Raw genomic sequence first — 13,231 nt, forward strand, 5'->3', positions numbered from 1 at the left:
CATACTCACTACAGCGGGCACGCGTGACAGAATCCTACCTCCCTTCAGTGTGACTCAATCATATTGGGTCTCAAATGGTTTGCCCAAACCTCTGATGCAGTTTGTGTTCCCCCTCCCTGACTATATTTTCCCGTCTAAGTCTAACGGCTTTAACGATGCACATCCTGAGAAGAAGGTCAGGTGGCTGTTCTCTCAGCCCATTCAGAGCATCCTCCCTCACCCACTGCTCATCTACCACCTTATAATCACCTCACCAACCAGAGGGATTATGTCTCACTAAAAGGACATACAAAACTGTTTTGAGGGTCAAGGTCACAGCCAAAAGTCTCTTAAGAATAAAACATTTTCCTTTTAGGAGACTGCAGCACAGCCCACCACACTGTGCTAGCTCCAGCAGCTCTACTGCTCACATCACACAAACTGCATGTGCAGTGCTGGAGCTGCTGGAAGGCAGCGGCCAGAAACCGCAGCAGCTCCACCTCTCCCCATGTCCTGAAAGGGCGTAAGGCAGCACATCCTTGGGTTCAGAGACTCAGTGATCACAGAGCCTGATGAGCTGCATTGCCACCCAGTCAGCTCTGGCCCCACCACCCAGGCGAGGTCCCCGTCCCCTTTGAGTCTCCTGGCTGCCAGCTCCCTGCAGGATCTCCTGGGAACAGAGCCCTGAGCACAGTGATAATCCAGCATAAGCTGTACATGGAGAGCACTGCACAGCATAGGGCCAAATCCCAACTCTTGGTTCAGGAGGATCTTCGGCACACAAGAGACGGCAGCCTGCACATCCCAGAATCAGACCTCATTTATTCTCTGTGCCTCCCTCTAAGCTGCTGGGCAAAGTCTTTGGGATTTAGCATTATCATGCTTAACAAAAGTTGCTGCGATGTTTGCCCATAGCAGGTCTGAAATGTTACGACAAGAAGATTTGGCTGTTCTCCTGCTGCTGTCCCTAACCATCACGTCTCCCAAAGACCCGCAGCCTTCTCTGAGCTTTTCTTTTCTTATTACTTTCATCCATTCAAACAGCAGAAATCCTTCCCCATCATTTTTTTTCCAGCAGATTTCTTTTGCACTGGCTCAGAGTGGTTCCTCCCACTGTTCCCCCACATGTTGTCTCTCGGCTTTAATCAAACTCACTTCCATATCTCCTATTTGATTAACAAAGTGCTGTCTGGCCCTCGGCCACCCTCCGAGCTGGCACGAGCAGGTGCAGCTCTGACAAAACGGCATCAATCTGTGTGCACCCTGAATTGGACTCGTCTCCCTGACAGAGGCCGCTTGCTCCCTACTATTTCTGAAAGTACAGTCTCATGGCTCGCACACGTGACCAATACAGGAGAAATGGAGTCAGTTCTCGCCTCTCTAATGCACTCCTAGAATCACCCGATGCATAAGACGACTCATTCCTATGTTTCTCCTACCTCTCTGACACTTAAATGTAGTCCTTTCAGTTTGGATGTCAGCACTGTAGGTCAGAGAAAGCGATGAGCCTGCTGAGTGCTGCTGCGCTATCAAAATCCATCTTGACTTTTCACACTGCTACCAAAGTGCTCTGCTGCTCAGGTGCTCTGCTGGCTGTTGTCCCATTGCAAGGCTCTCCCATTCAGAGTTCCCTTCCAGCAAGAAAAGAAAAAGAAAAAAGCATTAAACATGGTGACAGAGCCTGCCAAACATACAGCCAGTGCCTGGCTTTTCTGCACTGATGCTGCTCTAGAACTACACAGGTGCTGAAGGCTACCTACACCCGGCATAAGTAGAAGGCATCTATGATCACACTATTGCATTACTGTTCTTGGGCCCTTTGCAGAAATGCCCATCTGCAGACCCAACCTCAGCACACTGTCCAAGTCCTGGAGCATGGGCATATGTAAACTGGAGCCTTTTTAAAAGAAATCTTTGTGCCGGGAGTATTGAAAACATTTCTAAGTTAGAGGCAACATTGTGCTGACTCACACTTCCACTGAAACCCAGTTTTCCGAATCATCAATGGAATCTGCCCAGTGACCCCCAGCTCTTTGATTTACTGGGTTTGTTTTATGAGTGAAACCTTGTGATTTAGATACCAGAGAGACAAGAGCAGTGGCACTCCTTGCTCCAGGGTGCTGGATGCTGTCAGTTCTCCCTATGCCAAAGAAGAGACTGCACAAACTCAAGGAAGGAAACTCTAATGCTATGGAATATAATGAAATTACTCTTGGCTAAGGAAGTAAAAAACCTCTGGAGGTGGAGAGCACACATGAAGGAGGTGCTACAATGTGCCTGCCCCGTATCTGCCTTCTTCCTCAGGCATCCACCATCCCCAGCTTGGACAGGATCAACCCAAACTTCAGCAACATACACATGCAGAGAACAATCTCATTGCTCAGTACAAGATAAATGCACTTCCAGAGCCTAAGTCTTGCATGGAAAACATATGGAAGAATCACAGGACGGTGTCTCTGTGAGCACTATGAGAACATGTGTTCTATCACCTTCCTGTGTCCCCTGTCACTGCGGACACATCCTCTCAGAGCAGCTCCTGCATTCAACCACAGATGACCGGAGTCCCACTGCAACAGCACAGAGAAGCGTGCAGGAGGAGGCCTCCTGAGGTCACAGTAGAGAGAACATCCACAGCTGCCCCAGCAGCTGTCAGGCTCTGCCAAGAACCCTTTGCTGAGGAGGTCTCTAGGAAAAGAAAGGGACTGACTGAGAGCAGGGACTGCATACGGGCAGCATACACTGAGCTCCTCTGACCTATGTACTGAGCAGCACATCTGCTCTATCTCTGCATGCAGAACTGTGCACTGTCCTCTCCAGATGAAGCTCAGCCTCATGCTGCAAAAACAAAGGGAGGTGCTCAAGGCCAAAGCTTCTCCTTTTTTCCTTGACAGCTCTGAAACACCAAACATACCCCAGCATCTGGCTGGGCAGCCTGGCTTGGGCTGTTGCTTGCTTGCCAAGGAGCCTGATTGACAGATTAGATCAGACACACCAATGATGGGCTGGGACATCTTGAAGCTCCATTTCAGGCCGCCTGCCGTTGCTGTTTGCAGCATTAATCTCCAGTGACAGAGGGCCCCCCAATATGCATAAACCAGCTGTGCTGCACTGCAAGTAGGACGATGTGTCATATGTGCTAAGGGAGCAGGAAGGGCTTCTAAGATGCCTCGGTGTATGCTAGAGCAAAACATCCCAGTAAGAAACTCTGCCACTAACGTGGAAATGACTGAAATTGCTCACAGAAAGTTGGAAGTAGAATAGAGAAGCCTCAGGGTGGGGAAGGGAGAGCTGAAGCCTTCCTCAAGATGGCCTATATGCAACTCACCACAAAGCTTCCTATCAGGTAGGAGATTCAGGAAGCATTTTCCCACCTTTAGGAGATCTCTATATTCTGCAGAATGAATGCCAAAGAGCAGTGACAACATTAAGCCTTCATCAGGAAGGGTCACCTCCCACACTGGCTGCGTGGTGCCTGCAGCCATCCATCAGCCCTGCTGCTCCCTTGCTGGCTATGGGGACGGCCCCTGCTTCTCCCTCTCCTTCTGCATTCCACCGTGACCTCTGCCTGAGCTCCACTTCAAATGTTCCATCTTCAGCCCCTCTCTCTTCCCTGGTGGCACATATACCCACCGCTCCTGCCACAAAGCTATGAATCATGATAGAATAATAAGCCCGTTTATGAGCTGCACACAAACCCAAAGGACCGAAGAGCGGAATAAATCGCTACAAAGCTCTCTAAGCCGATTTATTCATTCAACAGGTTCGTGCTTTCACTCCAGCCTCCAATAACTGGTGTCCAAACAACGCGCAGCGCAACGGGACGAACAGCAACCTCCTTTCAAGAGGTTTGTTACTTTTGTCTTTTCGAGACCAAGAGATGAACTGATTTGTAAAGGCTTTGAGTCCCAGCGTGACAGCTGAACGCATCGCCGCTCTCCCCGAGTCTCAGGCTTGCAGTAAGGCCTGCAGCAGTGTTCAGTATGTCAATGAGCTGCTAACAGAGGTGGACGGCACACAGCTCCACCAGGGAGAGATACTGCCTAACCCCCAGGGTCCTCTTGTCCTCAGAACGGTGGACGAGGATTTAGTAATGGGCCTCTCTTGAGGTAGGAAGACATTCACAGTTGAACACAGCTGTGTACTGACTGCTACAATCAGTATCAATAAATAAAGGGAGCTCTGCCCTTCACAACGCTCCGTGCAGTTATCTGTTCTTCCAGATACCGCTGCAGCCATATGGTAGCTCAGAATCACTCCTCTTATCTCACAAAGAGGGAAATGAGGTTGTAAACACTTCATGAAGTTTGCCCTTGTGGGGTAGAAGCACCCCACCATCACAGTGGCCACGACAGAGGCTTCCTGATGTCATAGTCAGGGCAACAGAATTGCAGGAGCACAAAGCCAGCTCCCTGTATGTACCACAGGCTCTGCCCTCACCACTAACATGGACATGAGAAACAACATGGACATCCTGAAGGAGCACATCAGAGCACCCAGCAATGAGCTTTTGGATTGCTAATGGTTGTGAGTGCCCTTCTTTCCCACTTTCAGACCTTGAGAAGAAGTGATGTGCCTTCTTCTTGGAGCCCCAAGGGAGCTATGATTCTATGACGTTTTGCTAGGCCTGTTATTAAGGCCTACCCATTGCCAGGCTTTCTAAGATGCTAGCAGGAAAGTTTCATTTATTTATTTAGTTTTTTTCTTCCCATCTCAGGTGCAGAGAATTAGGAAAACATTCAGTTATACAGGGTTTCTCACGTGAGCAGCCCCCCTGACAAATCATAGCCAAGTACCCAAGTCGAGTTTCTCTGTCAGGGTGGTTGTAAAGCAAAGTGTGACCTAGTCAAATGCACATGACCTGGCAACTAGAGATCCTGGATCTGCCACGGTGTCTCCCCCTGAATTATCTGCCTGGCTTGGGTGACAAGGCTTTTTCATCCATAAAAAGTAGGTAGCAACTACCCCTTAAATGCTCATGTTACTTAGATTACAGCACATCCACAGGGTCATAACTAAGATGCGCATACACTGCCTCTCCCAGAGCCCCTCTGCACTGCTAGGTGCTACACAAATGCACAAGTTTCTCTTGTAGATGCTTTGGGTAGGAAACATGGAGGAGGAGGAAACAGCTAAAAGACACAAGAAAAAGCTTCTATGAGCAAGTAACATTTAGCGACTCTGTAAATTAAAGGCAGTATGGATGAGACATCAAGGGATCTCTCACAGGCCCCTGCTCTTATAGTTTCACATAGCATCATAGCAGAAAGAAAGTCTTAAGGATGGTAAGTGTAGTCCTTGATTCAATAGTCCCCATAAGATCCCCAAAGCAGTACAGTGAGACAGCAAGCAGCAAATCAAACTGCAAGCAGCATCTCTGTGACCTGGGGTGGGGTTTACCCTGTGGGAGGCAGCTGACTGCTTCCACTGATGCACTCACCACCAAATCCACCAGATTTGCTGAAATCTCACTGCAGAACAGTTGGTTTTCCAACAGCGTCGCCCTCATGCTGAGAGTATCCCCAATTTATCTCCGTGGGGATGAAAGGAGCTGGGAGGAAAGCATTCAGTTTGTGCTGAAATTAATCCCTTCTTTGCTTTCAGAACAGCCCAGGAATCACTCAGCTGCATTTTTGTTCATGGCTAAATGCTGGTGGAAGGTGTAAAACACGGCTTAAAGGAACAGCTTGCTGCAAACACACAAACCGCCGGGCTCACGTTGCCTTCGCTCTGCAACATGACTCAAAGACACTGGGCTTTGAAGGGCTTTTACAAACCCCTTTCCTTTCCATAATTAAAAGCTGATTATTTTCACAACATGAGATGGAATCACGTTTAACCGCCTGATGACAGCATGGAGCTGGAGCAGGGGAGGGGAGGCACTCAGCACAACTAGAGGATGAACAGCCTGCAAAAACTGTGGAGGAGGAACAGCAATTGCAAAGGAAGGAGATGCTGCAAGTGAATGGAGGAGCTATTCTATGCCTGCAGGGGTGTAAATTTCTGCAAAGTGCTTGCTTCAAGCTCAGGGCTGAGGTCCATTTAGCAGAGCAGTGGGGGAGAATCCCAGAACCAAATTAGTAAGGACAATGAATTCCTCTGTGTGTCCTCGGTGCAGGCTTGACTCAGCACCCATTGCAGTCATTGGAAATCTTTCAAATGACTGTAATGACCCTTAAAGATTGCCAGCCAAGCCTGGATTAAGAACCATTAGGAGGAGCCATCCAGGACCAAACAAAAGATGAACTGTAGGAAGGTATCCTGCATGAACTGAAACCTCTTCAGCTCGGTGGGGAACAGGCCAAGGCATTCTGCAGGAGTGCAGGTGAAGCTGCCAGGCGAGATACGATGCAGTCTGAAAAAAGAAAGCTGACTTCATCAATTGCATGACTGGTCACGTGTCTGCGGGATGGATAACACCATGGCACCTCCCATGCCAGCATGTCGTCCAAGAGCAGTCTGCTCTGCATTTAATTAAGGGCAGCGTAGGCAGAGGCAAGTGCTCTCATGTGTCTTGGGTGGGAAGACTCAGTGCAGACCACCACTGCTCCACGGCCATGCACAGGACTGCTGGCAGCCCAAGAACGGCTCCTCCTGCCAACCCACAAGGGCTGCAGCCAGAGCTCTGGGACAGCACCCAGTGCTTCACGCCGAGGACGTGAACTCACAGGATGCCTGTGTGATGTATCATGGGCCATGAGCTCATGTCTGCCCGTGCTGCAACCCAGCCAAGAACGTGTCTGCTCAGCACCATGCTATGTGGACTCGCCAATGCCTGCGTGGCTCAGCAAATAGGCAATTTACATTCGTCCCTTGCTTGTCTTCAAGAATGGCAGCCTCAGAGTGATCGCACTGCATTTACAGAAAGGTTTTCTTTCTATAATGAAATAAAACTGAATAGCTGCTCCGACAGTGATTACAACAGCAGGCAGGAAGTTTGAAGCATTCAAGAATCCTTTGAAATTAAGAATCAAGAGCCTACATCATCACGAGCACTTTGGGACACCTTTCCTAGGAGTTCACAAAGTGCTTTTGAACAAGAGACTCAGCCTCCCGAAGGCATTTTGCTGCCAGAGAGGTGCTACTGTGGCTTGCACAGCCTGGTGGCTTCAAACTGGTTCCAAATGACAGTAACACAGAGACTAATCCAACATTTCACCGCATTCAGTATCAGCTGTTTTTTCCTCCTCATTTTCACAGGCAAAATAACCACTTAAATTCAGTTTCACATCAATAAATTGCCAAGGTAATAGGACAGATGAAAAGAAGAAGGGCTGACTAGCGGGAAAACATAATAAAAAGGTGCTTGACTGCGCAAGTCAGTACTGGCCTCAGTGTCAGCAGCACAATTAGTCCTCCCCTTGCAGGCCGCATGGTTTGGTGTTGCATTTGACAGACAAATCAATCCTCCCCTTCTTCTAAGCGCTGTCTAATGAATAAATCAGCAAGGTCACTGGTGCTGCTGCTTCGCCCTCTCCCTGCCTGCCAGCTGGAGCTGGACTTGCTGCCTGGCTCCATCTGCCGTGCGTCCTACTGGATCCAAGTGTCCTGGGGAGCGAGACTGTGTGGTTAAAACACAAGACTGGGCAACAAAACTCTTGGGCTTATTCCTGTGTCATCTCAGGCAAGTCATATCAATTCTTCAGACCAATCCGTGCACTCATAGGATCGTTAAGGTTAGAAAAGACCTGTAAGATCATCTTGTCCAACACTGCACCTACCACCAGTACTGCTCACTGAACCACATCCCTAACTACCACATCTGTGTGTTTTCTGAGTACCTCCAGGGGCAGTGAGCCCCCCGCCTCCCCGGGCACACAGATATGGGTTGGAAGCTCCCTAACATTGGCCAATAGACCTCAGCCAAGGGGGGAAGGATTGCTAGTTGCAAATCAGCCCTTTCCCTGACAGTCACCTCCAGCAATACCCCTCCTGCCTGCCTGCAGCCTCCGGCACAGCAGGTCCACAGCTTTGCTGGAGAGCCCCAAATTAATGTGCTACTGCACTATCAACCAACTGTTATAATGATCTGGTCTTGCGCAGGCAAGGGGGCCCTGAGCTAATTAACACAACAATAGCAGTAATTTACTCAGCACCAAGTACGTATTAAGTGTTTTCAAAATAGGAAGACAAGGCCGCTGTCTTCAAGTACTCAGTCTAAATGGACAGGAGAGGGAGATGGGGCAACAAGCACAGAGGGGCTGGTTGAGAGTGGTGTCATGTCTGAGACTGCCACAAGAACCCTGTTGTAGACCTGCAATGCAATGGGGTGCTACGGGAGCAGTGTTGGTTCATTCAGCCACAAGAGGAACACTTCCTTGGAGTGCAGCTCACCGACCACACTGCTGTCTGAGCCCAGGAGCTGGAAGGATGACTGCTACCCACCGAGTGGCTGTTGGCCAACAGAGCAAGGACAGGCCCAGCTACCAGATCTGCAGAATAGAATCCCCATACGATGAGAGATGACTAACTGGTAGGCCATTGGTGCAGATATTAATTACAAATACAGCTTTCTGCCGTGCGGGCTGTGACAGGCATCCTCGTAATCTTATGAACAACAAGTTCAACTGCATCCTTCCATCAAATTGATGAGATGAGAAGCAGGCAGTCCTCTGGGCGGGCATGAATCAGTGAAACAGCCACCTTGAGGGTGGGATGGAACTGTGTGGTGACAGCACCTCATCTGTTCAGGCAGGAATGAGGGTGGCTGTACCCAGCCGAAAACAGAAGAGAAACAAGGCAATGAGCACCAAAATTCATCCCTGCCATGAGTTACCTAAAATAACAGGGGAGGAATGAGATCCAGATCTCTCATTATTAGCCCAGCAATGGGCCCTGATGCACCGTGACCCTCTCAAGTGACCCCAGTACCTAAAGGAACCTTAGGGACTTAGAACCCACAATAAAAATATCCCCACTACTGGCCATTTCCACCCTCCTCGCTGGACTTGATGCGGCAGGGGTTGAGGCTGTTGGACTTCGCATGGCTCCACCTGCTGCAACTTGTATCCTGTCCTCCCTCCCACAGCAGAGGAAACAGAAGGGATGTGAGAGATGTCCTGGCTTGGCTTCCCCTCACTGCTCTCCTCCTCACGCCCAGAACAGAGTTAGCCACATGCTGACCTCAGTGTGCCAAGATGCACAAAAGCTGCTGCCTTTCCCTGCTGGTCTGTTGGAACGTGCAACAGTTCTCCCCTCCCTGCTCTCCCTTGCTGCCTTTTGTAGTCGCCTGTTTACACAGGTACTCAATAGATGGTTGGGTTGTAAATCTAGTTCTAAGACAGTAAAAATTCAGCTTTCTAAAAAAACATCCATTGTCAGCGAGTCTGTGGTTTTGCAAGCAGCAGGGTTATTAAATGTTGCTGTCAGAACAGCTTTATTTGACTGCATCAGCTTTTGTAGATATAAGTGAAATGGAATTTAGTGCAGCTTGGAATTGCCTCCAACACTGAGCAGCTCAGGAATACAGGCAATGGCCACTGCCTTTTGGGACATCTGCATCATCACCAGGCCAGCTGCACACCAAGACAAAGAAAATAGACCCCAGTCTAAAGGCGAAACTAAGCTTTAAGTGCCTTTACTCTACGTTTAACTTGTGAGACAGATTTCTCCAATCTGAAGCTCTCTAAGGAGAGCTATGGACCAGCAAGGGGCAGCTTTTCCCTAGGGGTAAACACTACTGGAGCCCCAAGCTCAGTAAAAACCAAATCGCCAGGTCCTGTCCCCACAGCACTGGGGAAGCCCAAACAAAGCCACCTCACTGCTGAGTTAGGAGACTGACAGCCAGGTCCTCCCAAGCTGCAAAGGCCAAGAGGTGCTATGAGAGACCAAAGTGCAAGAGGACCATTGTGAGCAGCACAAACCATTGGGCTCAGCCAGGTGAGAATCAGGCTCTGCATACAGAGGTGCCAAAACTCTTTAGGGTTTCTGTAGAAAGGCAGAGAAGATGAGTCTAAATGCAGAGAGGGCAAGAGAGAAGAAAAAGGACTAAGTAAACAGTAAGCAATGTGGACAGCCCTTCTTTGTGGTTCATACTTGGCACAGGTGACTGGAGGAGCTCCCCAGCAGGGCAGGGCATATGCAGCAGAATTCCTATCTTTCTGTTTTTATGAGGTTAAGGTTTCCAATGCTGCTTGAGGGAATATTCAGTTCCTCTTTAAATTAATATGAATCCAGCACTGAAACCCCTATGGTAACTTGGCAAATCTCTGCTTTAATATAGAGCCTCGATGTAATTAATATCAGATTGTAGAGCTCTGGGATGTACTGCAAAGAGGTCACAGGAGCATCTCTGGCATTTTTCTGAAGGCCTTTAGGCTGAATAATATGGAAATCGCATGGGACAAGCACAGCAGCACCATGGCTTCAGCAGGACACCATCTCCCCCAGGACAGCTCACAGAGGAGGGGCTCAGCCCATAGTCGGTGTGTCCCTGTGGGCCCACGCACTAATCCTGACTACTCTCAGCAGCCCACTGTCACAAACTTGATATACTTCCTGCAGGAATCCACACCTCACCTAGGAAACCTCTCAAGGTAGGGAAAACAAAAAGTTGAAGGAAGAGAGCCTCAGTGCATCCTCCTGCTGCACCAGCCCCTCAGCCCAGGGGGACCGGGACACCCCCAGGGCACGGCCTGTGCTTCATGAATCAGTCTGAATGCTGAGAAAGGTGCTGCTTTGTGGAACCTTGGGTTACAGTCACCATAGCCAAAGGTTGCCTTAAAAGGACAGAAAATAGGACATAGAGAGAGAGAGGGACATAGAGAGAGAGAGGCAGCAAAACAGCGAGAAGCGGATGAGGAGAGCCCAGGAAGTAGATATTTCTAGCTTCTACATAAACCTGACAGGGAATATTAGTCTTAAATAAATGTTGCCACCAAGCCAGTTGGAAATCTGCCTGGCCAATTTTCCTGTCACCTTGCCAGTAGCTGGGGAGACAGCTGAATATGCCAAGAGTACTTTTTAATGGCCGAGAATAGGACTTGCTACACATGCCCAGACACTTTGTACATACCCAAGTGCACCAACTTATCTCAGGCTCGCTCATCTTACACAGCTCTTACAGCACAACAACACGGGCACCAGAATGATTTCCCAAGATAGCTCCCAAAATACCTCAGTGGAGTCAAAAAAAACCAAAGCCTAACGCATGTATACATGCAGGATTCTGCCTGGGAGTTAGCATAAAATGCCCCTATCATCTACACAGACAGCTCTCAGCCCAAGTCTGGCCATATTTTCATTGTGGGTGTAACGCTTAGATGCCATACCTTGCTTCCTCTCAGCAGTCCAAATTGCTCCCATCCCGGTTGCTCCCAATCCTGGTAGCCTTCCAAAGCCTTTTTATAGTTCCCCTAAGAGACACAAAAATGGTCTTACAAGTGGCCACAAAAAGCTCTCAAAACATCTCAGCATGAAGAACTATGCAAAAAGCCCTGAGTACACCCAGACAAGAGAGACCAGTGAGAACTCAGCAATGCAGGCAGGATTTGGAGGGTGGAAGCTGTCTGCACAGTCACTGTGATCCAGCCTAGCTACTTCCCAAACTAGCTGGAGCAGGCGAGCACTACCTTGTGTCTCTCCTTGCAGAACTTCTTAATTGTATTAAACACTGTGAAAAGCAGGCACTTTTTGTTTTGTGCCAAGTGAATGTGGATACCGGTACTTACAGCTTAACTCTGACAGCTAAACTGGGAGGAAACTGGTTTTAACTGCTCAGAAACAGAGCACAGAGAGATTCTGCAAAGGCAGCTCCACTCTGGCTTCACTCCACTGTTATGGAAGTCAAGCATATGAGCCAACATCAGGAGGAACACATTAAGGCAACCTCAGCATCGCTGAAAGTCCAAGCCAGTTTTCCTACCTTTTGCTTTCTTCAACTTGTTCTGTCCTGAACACATTCCCATCTGTAAAGTGCTGTCACCAGGCTTTACTCCCCAAGCATCCACAGCCCACTGATAACAAGGGTTAAGAAGAAAACAGCAGTCTTCTGGTTGGCATTTGCATTTTTGGATTCTAGCCTGGAAATAAAGGAATATAGAAAAGCACTTGTAAAAATATAAAGACAATGTGCTCACATCATGCTTCCATTGACTTTGAACAGTGTTATGCCTGGAGTGAAATGGCTCTGTCGGGTTTAAGCTTGTCCTCAGAAATGCATTCAAGTTTCTCAGCAATGCCATGGGAACTACATGGGTATCTCCAAGGGAAGAATTTGGCCAACTATATTTAACTATTTAAAATTTCAGGGTTATTAGAAGAATATGGGCCAGAGTCCCATAAAAACAAAACAATCAGAAAAACAATGATATTCCGGAATGACTGCGAAATTGCTAACTGCACCCTCTCCTCTCATCAAGGCACACCAATTTGCAAAGCGATCAGCATGGGTATTGATTGAGACAAGGAAGAGGCAATATTTACCTAAGCACCTGTGCTTATAGTGCTTAGGCCTAGCAAACAGCCTGCCATCCTAGCAATCATATACAGTGGGAGAAAATTCTCTGTCATTTCAGCCTTTAAAAGAGCCATGAAGCAGTAGATAGAATCAGCAAAAGGATGCATTTTGGCAGCATGGGAATAAGCCATTTTGTGTTAGAGCCAGAGCCTTCTGTTTTGGGTCACATTGACTCAAATGAGCTGTTAAAAACAAACAAACAAACAAAATTCCCTCACATTCTCATGTGTTCTCCTCCCCTCTCCCTTGAAAATCTCCATATCTATGGCCACAGTGGGAATTTCCTCTCCCAGCCTTCTCAAAGAAGAATGCAAAGAGCCCCATGAGAACCTCACACTCCTCTTCCCACACTCTTCCCACTCTCCCCCAGTCCCCTCCTTCTGAAGGCAGTTACGGGTGTTGTGAACAGCACAAGAGTGGTTTGTGCTTATTCTGGAAGATGCCCAGCCCTCCACTCACACCGTCTCTTCAGCCCTTCCTCACCAAACACCTGAACTCCCACATCCTAACCCTAAATCAAGCTGTTTGGCAGCTAATTCCAGGCATTAAAAGGTAGCAGACCTAAGGAATGTTGCTGTGACTATGAACAGAGATCTGCAGTTTATAGGCCTGAACCATCTCTCAAAGCAAATAGTGACATGTCCAGAGCATGGTTTCCTGGGCTGTATTGAATAGCATTTTCCACTTTGCTATTGTGTGAGATGTCAGCTCCAGTGCACTGCACCCACTGCAAATGTAAGGAGGTATATCCAGCTTAAAATGTTTTTAACTCAGAGCAGGGCATGTTTTAGCAACACA

The 13,231-nt window shown here is 48.4% G+C and overlaps 1 protein-coding gene across 1 annotated transcript in view; it reads right to left on the reverse strand.

The window, feature by feature from the left end:
• Positions 1–12,937, reverse strand: part of LOC107318454 — a 56,160-nt gene extending 43,223 nt beyond the window's left edge. The window contains exons 1-2 of the mRNA XM_015872264.1: positions 12,917–12,937; positions 11,247–11,330 (exon numbers count right to left, since the gene is read on the reverse strand). Coding sequence (XP_015727750.1) covers positions 11,247–11,330; positions 12,917–12,937 — 105 coding nt within the window. The remainder of the gene's footprint in view (positions 1–11,246; positions 11,331–12,916) is intronic.
• Positions 12,938–13,231: the final 294 nt, after the last annotated feature.

This window comes from Coturnix japonica, chromosome 10 (assembly GCF_001577835.2).
Source record: "Coturnix japonica isolate 7356 chromosome 10, Coturnix japonica 2.1, whole genome shotgun sequence".
Taxonomy (NCBI): Eukaryota; Metazoa; Chordata; class Aves; order Galliformes; family Phasianidae; genus Coturnix; species Coturnix japonica.